Source organism: Aquarana catesbeiana, linkage group LG02 (assembly GCF_042186555.1).
Source record: "Aquarana catesbeiana isolate 2022-GZ linkage group LG02, ASM4218655v1, whole genome shotgun sequence".
NCBI classification, from domain to species: domain Eukaryota; kingdom Metazoa; phylum Chordata; class Amphibia; order Anura; family Ranidae; genus Aquarana; species Aquarana catesbeiana.
Window position 1 is genome coordinate 582877003 of NC_133325.1, and position 14315 is coordinate 582891317.

General features: G+C 45.4%; 1 protein-coding gene across 2 annotated transcripts in view; it reads right to left on the minus strand.

The window, feature by feature from the left end:
* Window positions 1–1065: 1065 nt before the first annotated feature.
* The window catches only part of FGR (FGR proto-oncogene, Src family tyrosine kinase), a 196684-nt gene continuing 183434 nt past the window's right edge, over window positions 1066–14315 (minus strand). For both annotated transcript variants that reach the window (XM_073616188.1, XM_073616190.1), the window contains exons 12-13: window positions 4686–4817; window positions 1066–4423 (exon numbers count right to left, since the gene is read on the minus strand). In XM_073616188.1, coding sequence (XP_073472289.1) covers window positions 4215–4423; window positions 4686–4817 — 341 coding nt within the window. In that variant the 3' untranslated portion in view covers window positions 1066–4214. The remainder of the gene's footprint in view (window positions 4424–4685; window positions 4818–14315) is intronic.

Here is a 14315-nt window from a genome sequence, read left to right on the forward strand (position 1 = left end):
GTTGACATTTTTTTGTTATAAAATCGGCACTCTCAATTTCTTTTAAAATATTTTTCGGCACACTGTGCTCAAAAGGTTGCCTACCCCTGGTTTATGCTTATCCTGTGATATCAGCTCTGGAAAATGTATCCATTTCTAAATCTTAGATCTTTGCTTGGCAACATTATATTAAATACTATTCCTTTTGGAATGGACAATAATAATAGATAGTTACCAGAACTGGACTTGCTGTGACATACAGCAGAACGGTTCTTTTCCAGAGGCTTGCCAGCTATGTCACCTCTTCTATAATATTCTCCACACCTCAGCCAATCTATTTTGCTAAAGCAGCCCTTTACCTAAAGTCTAAAATATAGCTGTCTAACAGGGATTCCTTAGCACAGTTTAATGTGACAATTCAATCAGTAAAACATGTACCTTTTAGCATTTAATTTCTAACTAAAAGCACTAAAAGTACATACTGTATGACAGTGCCCAGACATCCTCCATTCTTCTAGACTCACAGGTGCCTGTCAGAAATGTGTCATCATCAGCTGTCAGATATCCTACCCACTCCTGCTTCTGAATACATTGAGGGTGTCATCAGGTGGCCCAGTCTAGGCACAAGAAGAGGTTGCTCAGCTATAGATAGCACCTTTACTAAAATGGTGGCTGCCTTAGCACTGTGGATTGGATGAAAAAGTGTGCCTGGGCAATACAGTAGCTGCAGATTGCCCACTGTAAGTACTGTATTATTCACAACTAACATCCCACATGCTTGATGCATAAGGTTCCCTGAGTTTATATACATGTTACACACGGCTACAGTTAACCAACTCTCTTATCCACAGCATCAAATCACAAGAAGCGTAAAAATGTTCTTTGTGACAGATGCCAATGTATGATTGGCTGTCCCAAGGTGTTACTCAGAAGCTCAATGTGGGTACATAAGGTGCAGTACAGTCTCTGGTTGACTATAATTTATGACTGTAGTATGGCAACATTTGCAGTTTGGTGAAATGGCAGCAGTATGGCTGTCTGATCATACGTGAGCGGTATAATAATATCTGCATCACTGTAGCTTCGTAATATATATGGCATCAGTTTAATAACAAGTTATCACAAGTGGTTTTGTAACACATCTGCTGCTCAATCTAACAAGGGTCCATTTATAATTTAAAAAATGCATGTGGTTGTAAAATGTATGTTTATATACAGGGGTTGGACAAAATTACGGAAAGTATGGTAAAAGAACAAAATGGTTACCTAATATGGTGTTGGACTGCCTTTGGCACTCTCCTGGGAATTGACAAATATAAGTCTTGTGTGGTGGATCATGGAATCTGATACCACTCTTCGTGCAAAAATCCGGGTCACAATTCTGTGCAATGTCCCTTTGCCTCTTTCAGTTAATTGACCATGTTGACAGCGCTTATGCTTATCAGACGACGTTTTCCCGGAAACTGTATATGCCATCATAACCTTTGATACTGTACGTCATGACAACGCAAATGGATTGCCAACTTTGGTCACAGAGGCACCAGCTAAACGGGCACCAACAATTTGGCATCTTTGAAACTCCGTAAGCTCTGACATGACTCCATATTACTAGCAGCGCACGCGGCGAATAATGAAAGTGAGGCCAAGTTCCAAGTTCTGTGACAGCGATCCCTAGAACTGGCAGGTGCCAAGGGGTATTATGTATACATTTTTCAAGGTACTTATATTTTATGTGCAGTTCTGTGCATTAAAACACCTGTGAAATTCACTATACATGTGTTTTGCATGCAGTAGTACCTTTTATTGCAATTAATCGCAAATATCTGCAGCAAGCAGCATTTTAAAAAATATGCTAAACACAAAGGCACTAGGGAGAACTGCACCACTGAAACATTATAGTAATCTTAGCAAACACTCTGCATAGTTTAGAGACAGTGGGGTTGATTTACTAAAACGTGAAAGTGTAAAATCTGGTGCAGCTCTACTAAACCAATCAACTTCCAGGTTTTTTTTTTTTATCAAAGGTTAATTGAACAAGCTGAAGTTAGAAGGCGACTGGCTACCATGCACAACTGCACCAAATTTTGCATTGTCCAGTTTTAGTAAAGTAAATCAAAATGTTGTGCCTAAATTGTAGAAAAGCCCTTACAGCATACAGAATATGTGTCTATGGACACATATTGTAAAAAAAAAAAATATATGTAACATGACTCTACACTCACTGGCCACTTTATTAGGTACACCTGTTCAATTCTTGGTAATACAAATTGCTAGTCAGCCAGCAACTCAATGCATTTAGGCATCTAGATGTGGTGAAGACAACTTAGTTCAAACTGGGGGAAGAAAGGGGTTAGGTGACTTTGAACGTGGCATGGTTGTTGGTGCCAGGCTGGCTAGTCTGAGTTTTTCAAAAACTGCTGCTCTACTGGGATTTTCATGAACAACCATCTCTAGGGTTTACAGAGAATGGTCCAAAAAAGAGAAAATATCCGGAGAGCGGCAGTTGTGTGGACGAAAATGCTTTGTTAAGGTCAGAGGAGAATGGGCAGACTGGTTTGAGATGATAGAAAGGCAACAGTAACTCAAATAACCACTCAGTACAACCAAGGTATGCAAAATACAATCTCTGAACATACAACACATCAAACCTTGAAACAGATGGGCTACAGCAGCGGAAGACCACGCCGGGTGCCACTCCTGTCAGCTAAGAACAGGAAACTGAGGCTACAATTTGCACAGGCTCACCAAAATTGGACAATAGAAGATTGGAAAAACATTGCTTGGTCTGATGAGTCTTGATTTCAGCTGTGACATTCAGATGTTAGGGTCAGAATTTGGTGTAAACAACATGAAAGCATGGATCCATCCTGCCTTGTATCAACAGTTCAGGCTGGTGGTAGTGGTGTAATGGTGTGGGGGGATATCTTCTTGGCATACTTTTGGCCCCTTAGTACCAATTGAGCATCATTTAAAAGCCTCGGCCTACCTGAGTATAGTTGCTGACCATGTCCATCCCTTTATGACTACAGTGTACCCATCTTCTGATGGTTCCTTCCAGCAGGATAATGCACCATGTCACAAAGCTCAAATCATCTCACCACTGGTTTCTTGAACGTGACAATGAGGTCACTTTACTCCAATGGCCTCCACAGTCACCAGATCTCAGTCCAATAGAGCAGTGGTTCTCAACCTCAGTCCTCAAGTACCCCCAACAGGCCATGTTTTGTGAATTTTTCTTAGATGAAAATGGCTGTCCAAACTACCAAGCCATTGACTCTGATTTAAATCACCTGTGCAAGATAAAGGAAAACCTGCAAACATGGCCTGTTGGGGGTACTTGAGGACTGAGGTTGAGAACTACTGCAATAGAGCACCTTTGGGATGTGGTGGAACAAGAAATTCACATTATGGATGTGCAGCCGACAAATCTGCAGCAACTGTGTGATGCTATCATGTCAATATGGACCAAATCTCTGAGGAATGTTTCCAACACCTTGTTGACTCTATGCAACGAAGAGTGAAGGGAGTTCTGAAGGCAAAAGGGGGTCCAACCCGGTACTACCCTGTTTCCCCGAAAATAAGACCTAGCCTGATTCTCGGTGATGGCTGCAATATAAGCCCTACCCCCCAAATAAGCCCTACCCTGTTTCCCCGAAAATAAGCCCTACCCTGAAAACAAGACCTACAAGGACTTTAACTAGGGCTTATTTGGGGGGTAGAGCTTATATTGCAGCCATCACCGACAATCACGCTAGGTCTTATTTTTGGGGAAACAGGGTAGCAAGGTGTACCTAATAAAGTGGCCGGTGAGTGTATATCTTACATAGTGCATGCTTAGAATGTCCTATGTTTTTTTTTTTTTTTTTTACAATGTATGAAGTACATGGACTCCTAGACTGCCATGTCCTCTGCTCAGCTATAATAAAACTAGATCCTTCAGCATATTACATTACACCAGGGAATCACTAAAATTCAAACACATTTTTTTTTTCTATATATGTTTGTTGAAAATAAGAGGGACATAATTTATAGTGAAGCGAAACAAAGGGAAAAGCTTAGGGAGTCAGAATTTCTTTGCCCATAGGCTCCTTAGGTATAAATCTGGTACTTGTAGTCACAATAACAATTATCATCTCTCATGAGGAAAGTCCCTAGGGGTTTTATATTGCAAAGATCCAAAAGGTGATTTTTTTTTTTTTTAATTGATAATACAGTTCCCACAATCCTTCTCAGTCTTAGATGTTGTCCCCTGGCTGATACTGAGGCTCAGTGGCTGTAAAATAATCTTCCAGAAAGGACTGCAAGTACTCAAATGTTGGCCGTTCCTCCGGGTCACTCTTCCAGCACTGCAGCATAAGGTCATGAAGAGATGGGGGGCAGCTTGGAGGGCAGGGCATGCGGTACCCTCTTTCCACTTGATCAAGCACTTCTCTATTATTCATTCCTAGTGTAGAGATAAAAGAAGCGACAGTTATCTCAGAGGCAGAAATAGAAAGAAATACAAGCATATCTAGGGATTGGGAGAATGTTTTTTTTTTTATAAACATCTAAATGTGTCCCTATTCATACTTAAAACTGTATGCTATCTGTACGTACACATATCTGCTACTAGTGTGTTTTCCAAGTATAGCAGTGTATCCGTTAACATTACACTAAGCTCCCCAGATCCTGTTGCCTAGCAGATTTTTTTTTTTTTTTTTTTGCACCTGGATACGGAATTCTTCCCTTCGTCACCAGCTCAGACACCAGGATTCCGAATGACCACACATCAGATTTTATAGTGAATCTGCCATACAAAGCTGCTTCTGGAGCTGTCCATTTGATGGGAAATTTGGCACCTGTTTGGATGCACAGCAAAAAAAAAAAAAAAAAGAAAAATACAGTTACATCAGCAATTAAAGAGCTTGCATTAGTTACATTAACAAAAACAGGGCATGGCATTATCTTTGCTAACGTAACATATCAAGATAAGCTGATTTTTTTTTTTTTACTGCATAAATATAAAATGACAGAAGCTTATACTTAACAGGACACTGCAGTATGTATAAATATATCTGTGGCATTATCCTTAGAATTTAATAGGCGTACCTAAACATAAAATAGCTGCGTGTTTTGCATTTTGGGTGCATTTTTAAAGAAATCACACAAAACCTATTTTTCAGTGCTGTCTTTGTATCTACTGTATATAAAATATGTGATTCTGCCTGATTTAGTTTAACTGGTTTAATACATGTCATAAGCACATAAAAATAGGCCTCGTGCACATATCTATCCTATTTTGAGATAGAGAATGTTAATTAATAACAACATTTTAAAGCGGAAATTAACTTCCATGCATGAATTTTACCAATAGGTGATCTTATAGGCTTACTATAATGCCGTGTACACATGGGCGGACTTTTCGGCATCAAAGGTCCGACGGTCTTTTCGATGGACTTCCGACAGACTTTCGAACGAACGGACTTGCGCACACACACGATCACACCAAAGTCCGACGGATTCCTACGTGATGACGTACGACCGGACTAAAATAAGGAAGTTGATAGCCAGTAGCCAATAGCCGCCCTAGCGTTGGCTTTCGTCCGTCGGACTAGCATACAGACGAGTGGATTTTTCGACCGGACTCGAGTCCGTCGGAAAGATTTGCACATGTTCCAAATCTAAAGTCCGTCTGATTTTCGACCGAAAAAGTCCGCCGCAGGTCCGATGAAGCCCACACACGGTCGGATTGTCCGACGGATTCGTCCCGTCGGACCAGTCTGGTCAAAAAGTCCGCCCGTGTGTACACGGCATAAGGCTTCCCTATAGGTAGTGTAGATATTTACTGTACATGCAGCCAGTGACATCACTGGCGCATGCACTCTGCAGGAACGGTCACCCCGTGCTGTTTCTTCAGAGCCCTGTGCCATGACCCGTGGCTCCCACGCACGTGACGTCACAGAGCTGGAGTCCGCGAACACGGAAGCAAGACAGGTGAAGATGGAAGCGGTTTCCAGCTCTGATACCTCGGCGTGGGAGGGCTTCATTTTAAGGTAAGTTTAAAGTAATGTGCTAGTATGCGTGCACCTTGCAGGGAATAAAAAAAACGTCCAGCGGTTTACAACCGCTTAAAGTAAACAAGTTAAAGAAACATGGGGGCTACCATTTCCAGTATTATGTGGTTTAGGTTGGGGGGGGGGGCATATTTCACTCAACAAGAGACTTCAGCTTTATAATTAGCTTTCTCCCTAATGCAGGAACCTTCACTGCCCTCTGCTAACAGCCACAGCATCACTGTTGGCCTTCTCGATTCAATGAGTGATGTCACTTCCATAAAGTGGTTGTAAGCCCTTACATATATCCAGTGAAGTGACTGTCCTCAAGAAATAAACAGAGATTAAACAAATCCCCCTACATAAGTTGTATCTGTCTATCTGTAGTCTTCTCTTCTCTACATCCATTCAAAGTGCTGAAATTATAAGCTTGTATAAGAGTTCAGAAAAAAGGGGCTGGAGAGCTGAAGTTACACTCTACAAAGCCCAGTGAAGAGAGGTCTGACAGCTGATTGGAGGGAAGAGACAGGGCCTTAATAGCATCATGGGCCCCTAGGCAAAGTAATGCTCTGGGGCCCCTACAATGGAGACAGTGCAGGTAAACAGACATCAAGTAGGTAGGAGGCAAACAGGCGGGGCTTCCCCTTTTGGGTGGAGCTCCGCATTACCTACATGAACAATCATTCTGTACATTGTGACCCCCTCTACATGCCAGATATCCCCCCAGCACTCTGACCCCTCTACATCCCAGATATCCCCCCAGCACTCTGACCCCTCAATATCCCACATATCCCCCCAGCACTCTGATCCAGTGGCGGAATTACCAGGGTCGCACCAGTCGCATTTGCGACTCTGCCCTCGGGTTCCGCCACTGTAGGGGGGCCCACCGCCGCCTAGGAGATAGTACAGTAGTGTACACTCATGGTGTACACTACAGTCATTCACAGGGAGTCCGCTCCGCCCATCCTCTCCGGCCGCTCCGCCCACCCTCCCGAGCGCACTCATGGGCACACTGCACAGGCTCCACCCATCCTCTCATCCCGCACTCAGGGGCACAGTCCCCACCCGCTTCGCCCATCCTCTCCGCCCATACTCTCTGCCTGCATTCACGGGCACAGTCCCCGTCCGCTCCGCCCATCTTCTCCAGCTCCGCCTGCACTCACAGGCCCCGCCCATCCTCTCTGCTTGCCCAAGCAAGACCCAGCAAGGAGGGGGAACCAAGTGATCTGCAAGTAAGTGGCACCCATCCCTTTATATCAACACTGCCACTGATCCCCCACACCACCACTACTGCACAGACTCCCCCCCCCCCCCACACCATTGCTGCCACTGATACCCCCCACACCACCACCACCACTACTGCCACTGATCTCCACACCACCACTACTGCCACTGATACCCCCCACACCACCACCACCACTACTGCCACTGATACCCCCCACACCACCACCACCACTACTGCCACTGATCCCTACACCACCACTACTGAGACTGATACCCCCCCACACCGCCACCACCACTACTGCCACTGATCCACCCCACACCACCACCACCACTACTGGCACTGATACCCCCCACACCACCACCACCACTACTGCCACTGATCCCCACACCACCACTACTGCTACTGATACCCCCCACACCACCACTACTACCACTGATACCCTGATACCACCACCACCACTACTACTGCCACTGATACCCTGAACCCCCCCACAACCACTGCTGCCACTGATCCACCCCACCATGACCACTACTGCCACTGATCTCATCCTTGCCACTGATACCATTCCACTCCCCACCACTCATCCCATCCCACCCCCCGCAACCACCACCCTCGCCACGGATCCCATCCTCCCACCACCGCTGCCACCCATTAATCCAATGTCCACCACCGCTGCCACTCATCCCATCCAATCCCCTCCTCCACTACCGCTCATCCCATCCCACCCTTCTCCAACCATCACCCTTGCCACTGATCCCATTCCCCCCACTACCTCTGCCACTCATCCCATTCAATCCCCCCTACCACTGATCCCACCCCCCCAACCACAACCCTTGCCACTGATCCCATCCCCCTCACCACTGCCACTCATCCCATCCCCCTACCACCACCGCTGCCACTGATCCCATCCCCACCCAACCACCACTGCTGTCACTGATCCCATCCCCCCACCGCTGCCACTCATCCCATCTCTCCCTCACTGCTGCCACTCATCCCAACCCCCACCACCGATGCCACTGATCCTATCCCTCCCCAACCACCACTGATCCCACCCCCCACCAACACCGCTGCCACTCATCCCAGGGGTGTAACTACAGGGGTCACAATTGCAATAGCACACATGTTGCCCTTGAACACCTGGATGGGGGGGGGCATTTAGAGGAACAAATCCCCTCAATTTTTCTCCTGCAGCCACTAAAAATCTGCTTCTCCTCCTTCTCTCTCTCTCTGATAGACATTCAGTGGCTGCAGGAGGAAAATGGAGGGGATTTGTTCCCCCTCCTATCCAGGTCCTGCTGCCCCTGGGATCAGTGGGAAGGGCCCTGGCCGGAGGTCAGGAGGGCCCTCCATGGTTTCTTGCACCGGGGCCCTGAAGGTTCTAGTTACGCCATTGCTCTGATCCCTCTACACCCCAGATATCCCCCAGCACTCTGACCCCTCTACATCCCAGATATCCCCCCAGCACTCTGACCCCTGTACACCCCAGATATCCCCCCAGCACTCTGACCCCTCTACATCTCAGATATCCCCCCCCCCCCAGCACTCTGACCCCTCTACACCCTAGATATTCCCCCCCAGCACTGTTACCATATACCATAAGATACCCCTTGTATTGTGACCCCACTACATCCCTGATACCCCCTACACTGTGGCCTCTCTACACCCTTGATACCTCTAGCACTATAGTCACCCAAGATACCCCAAGCATTGCTACCCCCTATACACCCCAGATCCCTAGATCCCCCCTCAGCATTGTTTTCCCCCATACACCCTTGATAACCTCCAGCACCATTATTCCATCCATGTAGTACCCCCTTTTCCAGTGGAGATGCAGTGCATGTAAACTTTTGGCTATGTGCCCACCTCCAGCACTGGACTCACCTATACCAATCAAGCAGGCAGAAGGAGGGGCGGAGGAGGGAGCATCCCTCAGGGCATTCCAAGGCCTTCAGTGCAAACAGTGCTGGACAGCTGGGCTCACCATGACACCATCCACAATGCCACTTCCGCAGGCGGGCTCTCAGTGCTGCCGACTCAGCAGCTCCCACTCCAGCTCCTACCCCACAGCCTTCGAGTCCCGAGCATTCAAATTGCATGGGGAGGGGTCAGAGCATCACTGGCACTCCAGCCCCACCCCTCCCTGCTGGCTGTGAAATATTAGGTATCGTTCTGCACAGCACGGCGCACTGCTGCCAGCCTGCCTCCCCTGTGTATCCATCACTCTCAGTGCCATCATGGGGTCCCCAATTTTGGGGCAGCATGGGCTCAAGGACCAACTGCTTTGGGGAAAGTGCAGGGGCCCCCCATGCAGCTGGGTCTCCTGGGCAGTGCCCAGGTGTACCCACTTATTAAGACAGCCCTGGGAGGAGACACACCCCTCCACACAGCACACAGGAACAGAGCTGAGGCTGTCAATCAGCTGGAGAACCCTCCCCTGTCACCCTTTTTCTTTTGGTGTCAGGAAAACGTGTCAGAAGTGACTCATACTGATAGCAGAGGAACAAAGCAGCAGACAGAAATGACAGTTAGTGCTCTTAATTGAGACAAGTACTATAGGGAGATATGCTTTGTTTATATTTCATATCTATGGTTTCCAACTAGGGATCGACTGATAACGTTTTTTCGGTGCCAATGCGATACCGATATTTCGGCAACCTCTCAGGCCGATAGACGATACTGTCTGCCGATATTCTGTACATTTAAAAAAAAATATTTTTACACTTTTTTTTGTTTTGTTATCACTGTTATTGCTGTCACAAGGAATGTAAACATCCCTTGTGACAGTAATAGGCAGTGACAGGTACTCTTTATGGAGGGATCAGGGGTCCTTTGCACTTGAAAGTATTCAAAACGTCAAGATCGGCGTTTTTGAATACTTTCTATTTTTTAAAACTGGCGCCTTTAAGATGACATTGCCTTCGGGTTACTAGATCTGAGACCCGAACAAAGCATCGGCTTTGTTTGGGTCTTCGGCCAGCTGGCGGACATGCCGGCTGGTTGCTCGGGCCTCCCGGTGGGGCGGAAGAGCCCTGGCGAGCAGCGAAAGGTGGCGGGACCCCGGTAAAACCCCTTGAAGAAATTTTGGTAATATCGGTCCAGTTTGCGACCGATACCGATTTTTCATAAAATAATGATATCAGCCTTACAGATAATTGGTCGATCCCTATTTCAAACCACTTTAACTATCTCTGGACTTCCATTCAGTTATGGCCTGCAGCATCCTAGAGGTGGTATATGGCTCTGAATGGTAGTATAACAATTTAGGAAAGAATGGCAGCGAGGCTAAAAGAGGTTATAATATACATGGAAGAGCTGATACACATAGGGACAAGGGGGGTGAGGGAACGGAATCCCAGTCCCACAAGCCAAGGGGACCTACCAGTGCCAAAACCACAATATCTACTCCTTCCTCCATCAGCTTTCTCTGTAAATAGGTAGCACTGGAATTGAAAAGCCAGAGTTAAATTTCTGGTGTGGTGATGCCAAATATCCTCTGAATGTTTACAGGCAATACAGGTGACTACATGCCAAAGAGATGACAATGTGTGAGTCTCACAGCCAGAAAAGACTCATTTTCTGTCAGGAAGTGTTGCACATAACTCCAAGCTATTTGGTCCTGCAGGATCTAAGAGAAAGTAGCTGCTATGCTGTGCCTTATGTAATCCGCACTTCCTCTCTCTATAAGTTGTGCTGTAGGTTCTATATTCCACAGTGCCTGGCTCTACATGTTGTACTTTATATTTTCAAACACTATTCTGTAGGTTTCATTGTACATTTTATTTTTTACAGCATGCCATTATATATGCTGTGATATTGTTTATCCTATATGTCACACTGGTCCACTGCTGGTCATACACTTTGTATGCTGTGCTATATGTTATATACCAAGCCCTGCCCAGCATTTAGTTTTATCTCCTATACTTCATATTGCCTACTCTGCTTGCTGTACTATGCATTCTATGCTATACTCTGTACATTGTGATATACATGCTGTATTTCACACTGCCCGATTTTGTATGCTGTGCTGTATATTTTGTATTCTACACCATCCCTATCTGTATACTGTATGTTCTACATTCCACACCCCCCACTATAAACAATCTGCTGTTCACTCATATACATATAATAACTGGTGGACATATATGCTAGGGATGAGACACAATGATGGAAGTCTGTATTTTTTCAAATTTCTTGACAGTTTCATGTCTATGAGCCCTGCACACCACAACCTATTCCAGGGGGAAAAGTTGATTGTGCAGGTTAGAAGACCTACCCTCTGCGATAAGCAGCATTGGTAACAACCTCCAGTACCATCCTCCTCCTCCATTGTAAGGGCTGGGCTCTGCCCTTCCTTCTCTGAGCTGGCCGCTCAGCTGTCGGCTAATTGCCAGCTCCTATCTCTCCACAGTTACTCAGCTGTTGATGATTTCCTGCTCGTCAGTCCTGCCTACTTAAGCCGTCCAGTCCAGAGGATCTCTGCCTTCGCCTTGGTCAACATCACATAGACATTCTCCTGCGTTCCTGTTTAAAGACTTGCTTTGCTGACATCCCTTCTGGCTCCAGATCCTGCTTGCTGTTCCACTACATTGATCCCTGACTTCTGGCTTGGCTGACTATTCCGTTTACTGAACTTTGGCTATGTTTTGACTAAGTTTGTTCTTTTTACTTTTATTATTAAACAAGTGTGATTTAACTGTACTTCTGTCTCGGTCTGATTTCATGGTTTCTGACAACCATGCCTTCTCTTGAACACAAATATTGGCTGAGCTGAATGGTTTTATTTGTGATGGAGCTGCTGCCCAATCCTGTTCTCCAAGGACAGTCAGATCATGTATGCACATTCACCTCCCCACAAAACTATTTCAGGACCCTTTTTCACCTTGTAAACAGTAATCCAGGTAGACACAATTCATTTATCCTACACTCTGAACCAGCTTTGACGGTTCTGGGCTTGCATATTTATCCCCAGTAAAATGCATGAAATTGGCTGTGTAAAACTCTATTTTTTGTACATACACTATTCATTTCTATGTTGCTAGTACACATATGGGCATGCCCTGAGGAAGTCACATGATTGTGACGTAACGCATAGGGTGTGAGTGGCGATGGATGCGAACCGTAAGTGACACAATAGGATATCTAGTATTTGGTTTATGCTGGTTGCAAATCTGCAATACCATGGTCTTTAATGTGACTATAATTCTGATTTAATAAATTGGCTTATCTTATTACTACTACACAATGGTAGCGCTCTATCTATGCTTCTTTCACTGAAAGTTATGCAGAATGGCCGCATGAATATATAAGTGGATTTAAAGGAGCCGAACCCCTTTTATTCTGGGAGGAATTGTGGAGTACAACAACAGAGACCCCTGTGGAAGAGCTGAGAGACTGCAGTGTTTGAGCATTTTATACCATACTATGTTGGAGGTGAGAGTTTTGGGAGCCTAAAGAGAGCGCATGGTGATAATTATACAGAATATCATTGTTCAATACACTGGTGAGGGGAACATCCTTTCACATGAATTTGGAACACTATATGAAGCATCTACACTTAGCTGAGAATTACTTTGAGTAAGGGCAGAAGATTCATGTAGCATTTACTTCCTGGAATCCATCTGCCCTAGCTCAGGCATGGATACAGGAGGGTGTGCTTAAGTGAGGAAAACCTCCCCCTCCTAAAGACTTCTGGGATGTATGACATAATTTGTCTAGGCCTGGAAACTCGGAAGTAACTTAAAGCGGTTGTAAATCTCAGGTGAGATATAAAAAAAACCCACATCCTTCTATACGGTGTACTTGCCTCTATCCAAAGCACTAAGTGTGATTTCTCGTTGCTTCATGGTTCCCCTGTTATCTGCATAAGTCACTTCTGACAGGTTTTCCTGACACCAAGAGATAAAAAGGTGATGGGGGAGGAGAGCTCCAGCACATAGCCCATGGCTGATATTCTCAGCCGTGCATGTTCTCTATGTACTGTGAAGAGGAGTTGTGTCCCTTCCCTCCAGTCAGGGCTCAGAGCTCCCCTCACTGAGATCCATAGTGTAAGATATAATATCCCCACACCCTGCTTTTCAGAACTGGGAAAAAATCCTTTGATCTGTGTGTTTTTGTTAAAATGATCTACAGAAGCAATAGCTGTAAATAAACCGATACAGTACAACTTATGTAGGAGGATTTGTTTAATCTCTGTGTATCACCTGAGGTCAGTCACTTCACTGGGTGTATATATATATATATATATATATATATATATATATATATATATATATATGTGTAAGGGTTTTCCACCACTTTAAGAATTGTAATAAAAAAGCGCAACAAAAGTACATAATGATATACTTTCCTATCTATTTACTAATGCTAGCAGCATATGGATTAAAAATAGTTAATGTTGATTGAGAGAGTGAAGTTCCATTTTAAAGTGATTGTAAACCCACGATTTAACAAAAAAACGATAAACATGTTATACTCACCTGCTTTGTGTAATGGTTTTGCACAGAGCAGCCTTGATCCTCCTCTTCCCGAATCCCCTGCTGATGCGCCTGGCCCTTTCCCCTTGCTGAGTGCCCCCCATGGTAAGCAGCTTGCCATGGGGGCACTCGTGCCTGCTCAATCCCGAGCCAGCTCTGTGTGTCCATTGATACACTGACACACAGAGCACACATCGGCCCTACCCTCTGCTCTCACCTCACTGACTGTGATTAACCATTGGCTCCTGCTACTGCCTCTCTCTCCAATGAGGAGAAAGAGAGATGAGAGAGCTGCTGCTCTTGTGCACATCGCTGGACCAAGATCGGGCTCAGGTAAGTGTTTAAGGGTGCAGCACACAGAGAATGCATTAAGGTAAAAAAATCGTCTGCATTTAGAAACATTTTAAAGTGGTTGTAAACCCTTCACTACCGCTTTTACCTACAGGTAAGCCTATAATAAGGCTTACCTGTAGGTACCGTGAATATCTCCTAAACTTGCACCGTTTAGGAGATATTCACTGTATCCGCATGGGCAGACATCATCGGCACATACGCACTGAAGAAACGGCTTGCTCGTGCCTTTTCTTCAGTAGCTGTGCCGTGACT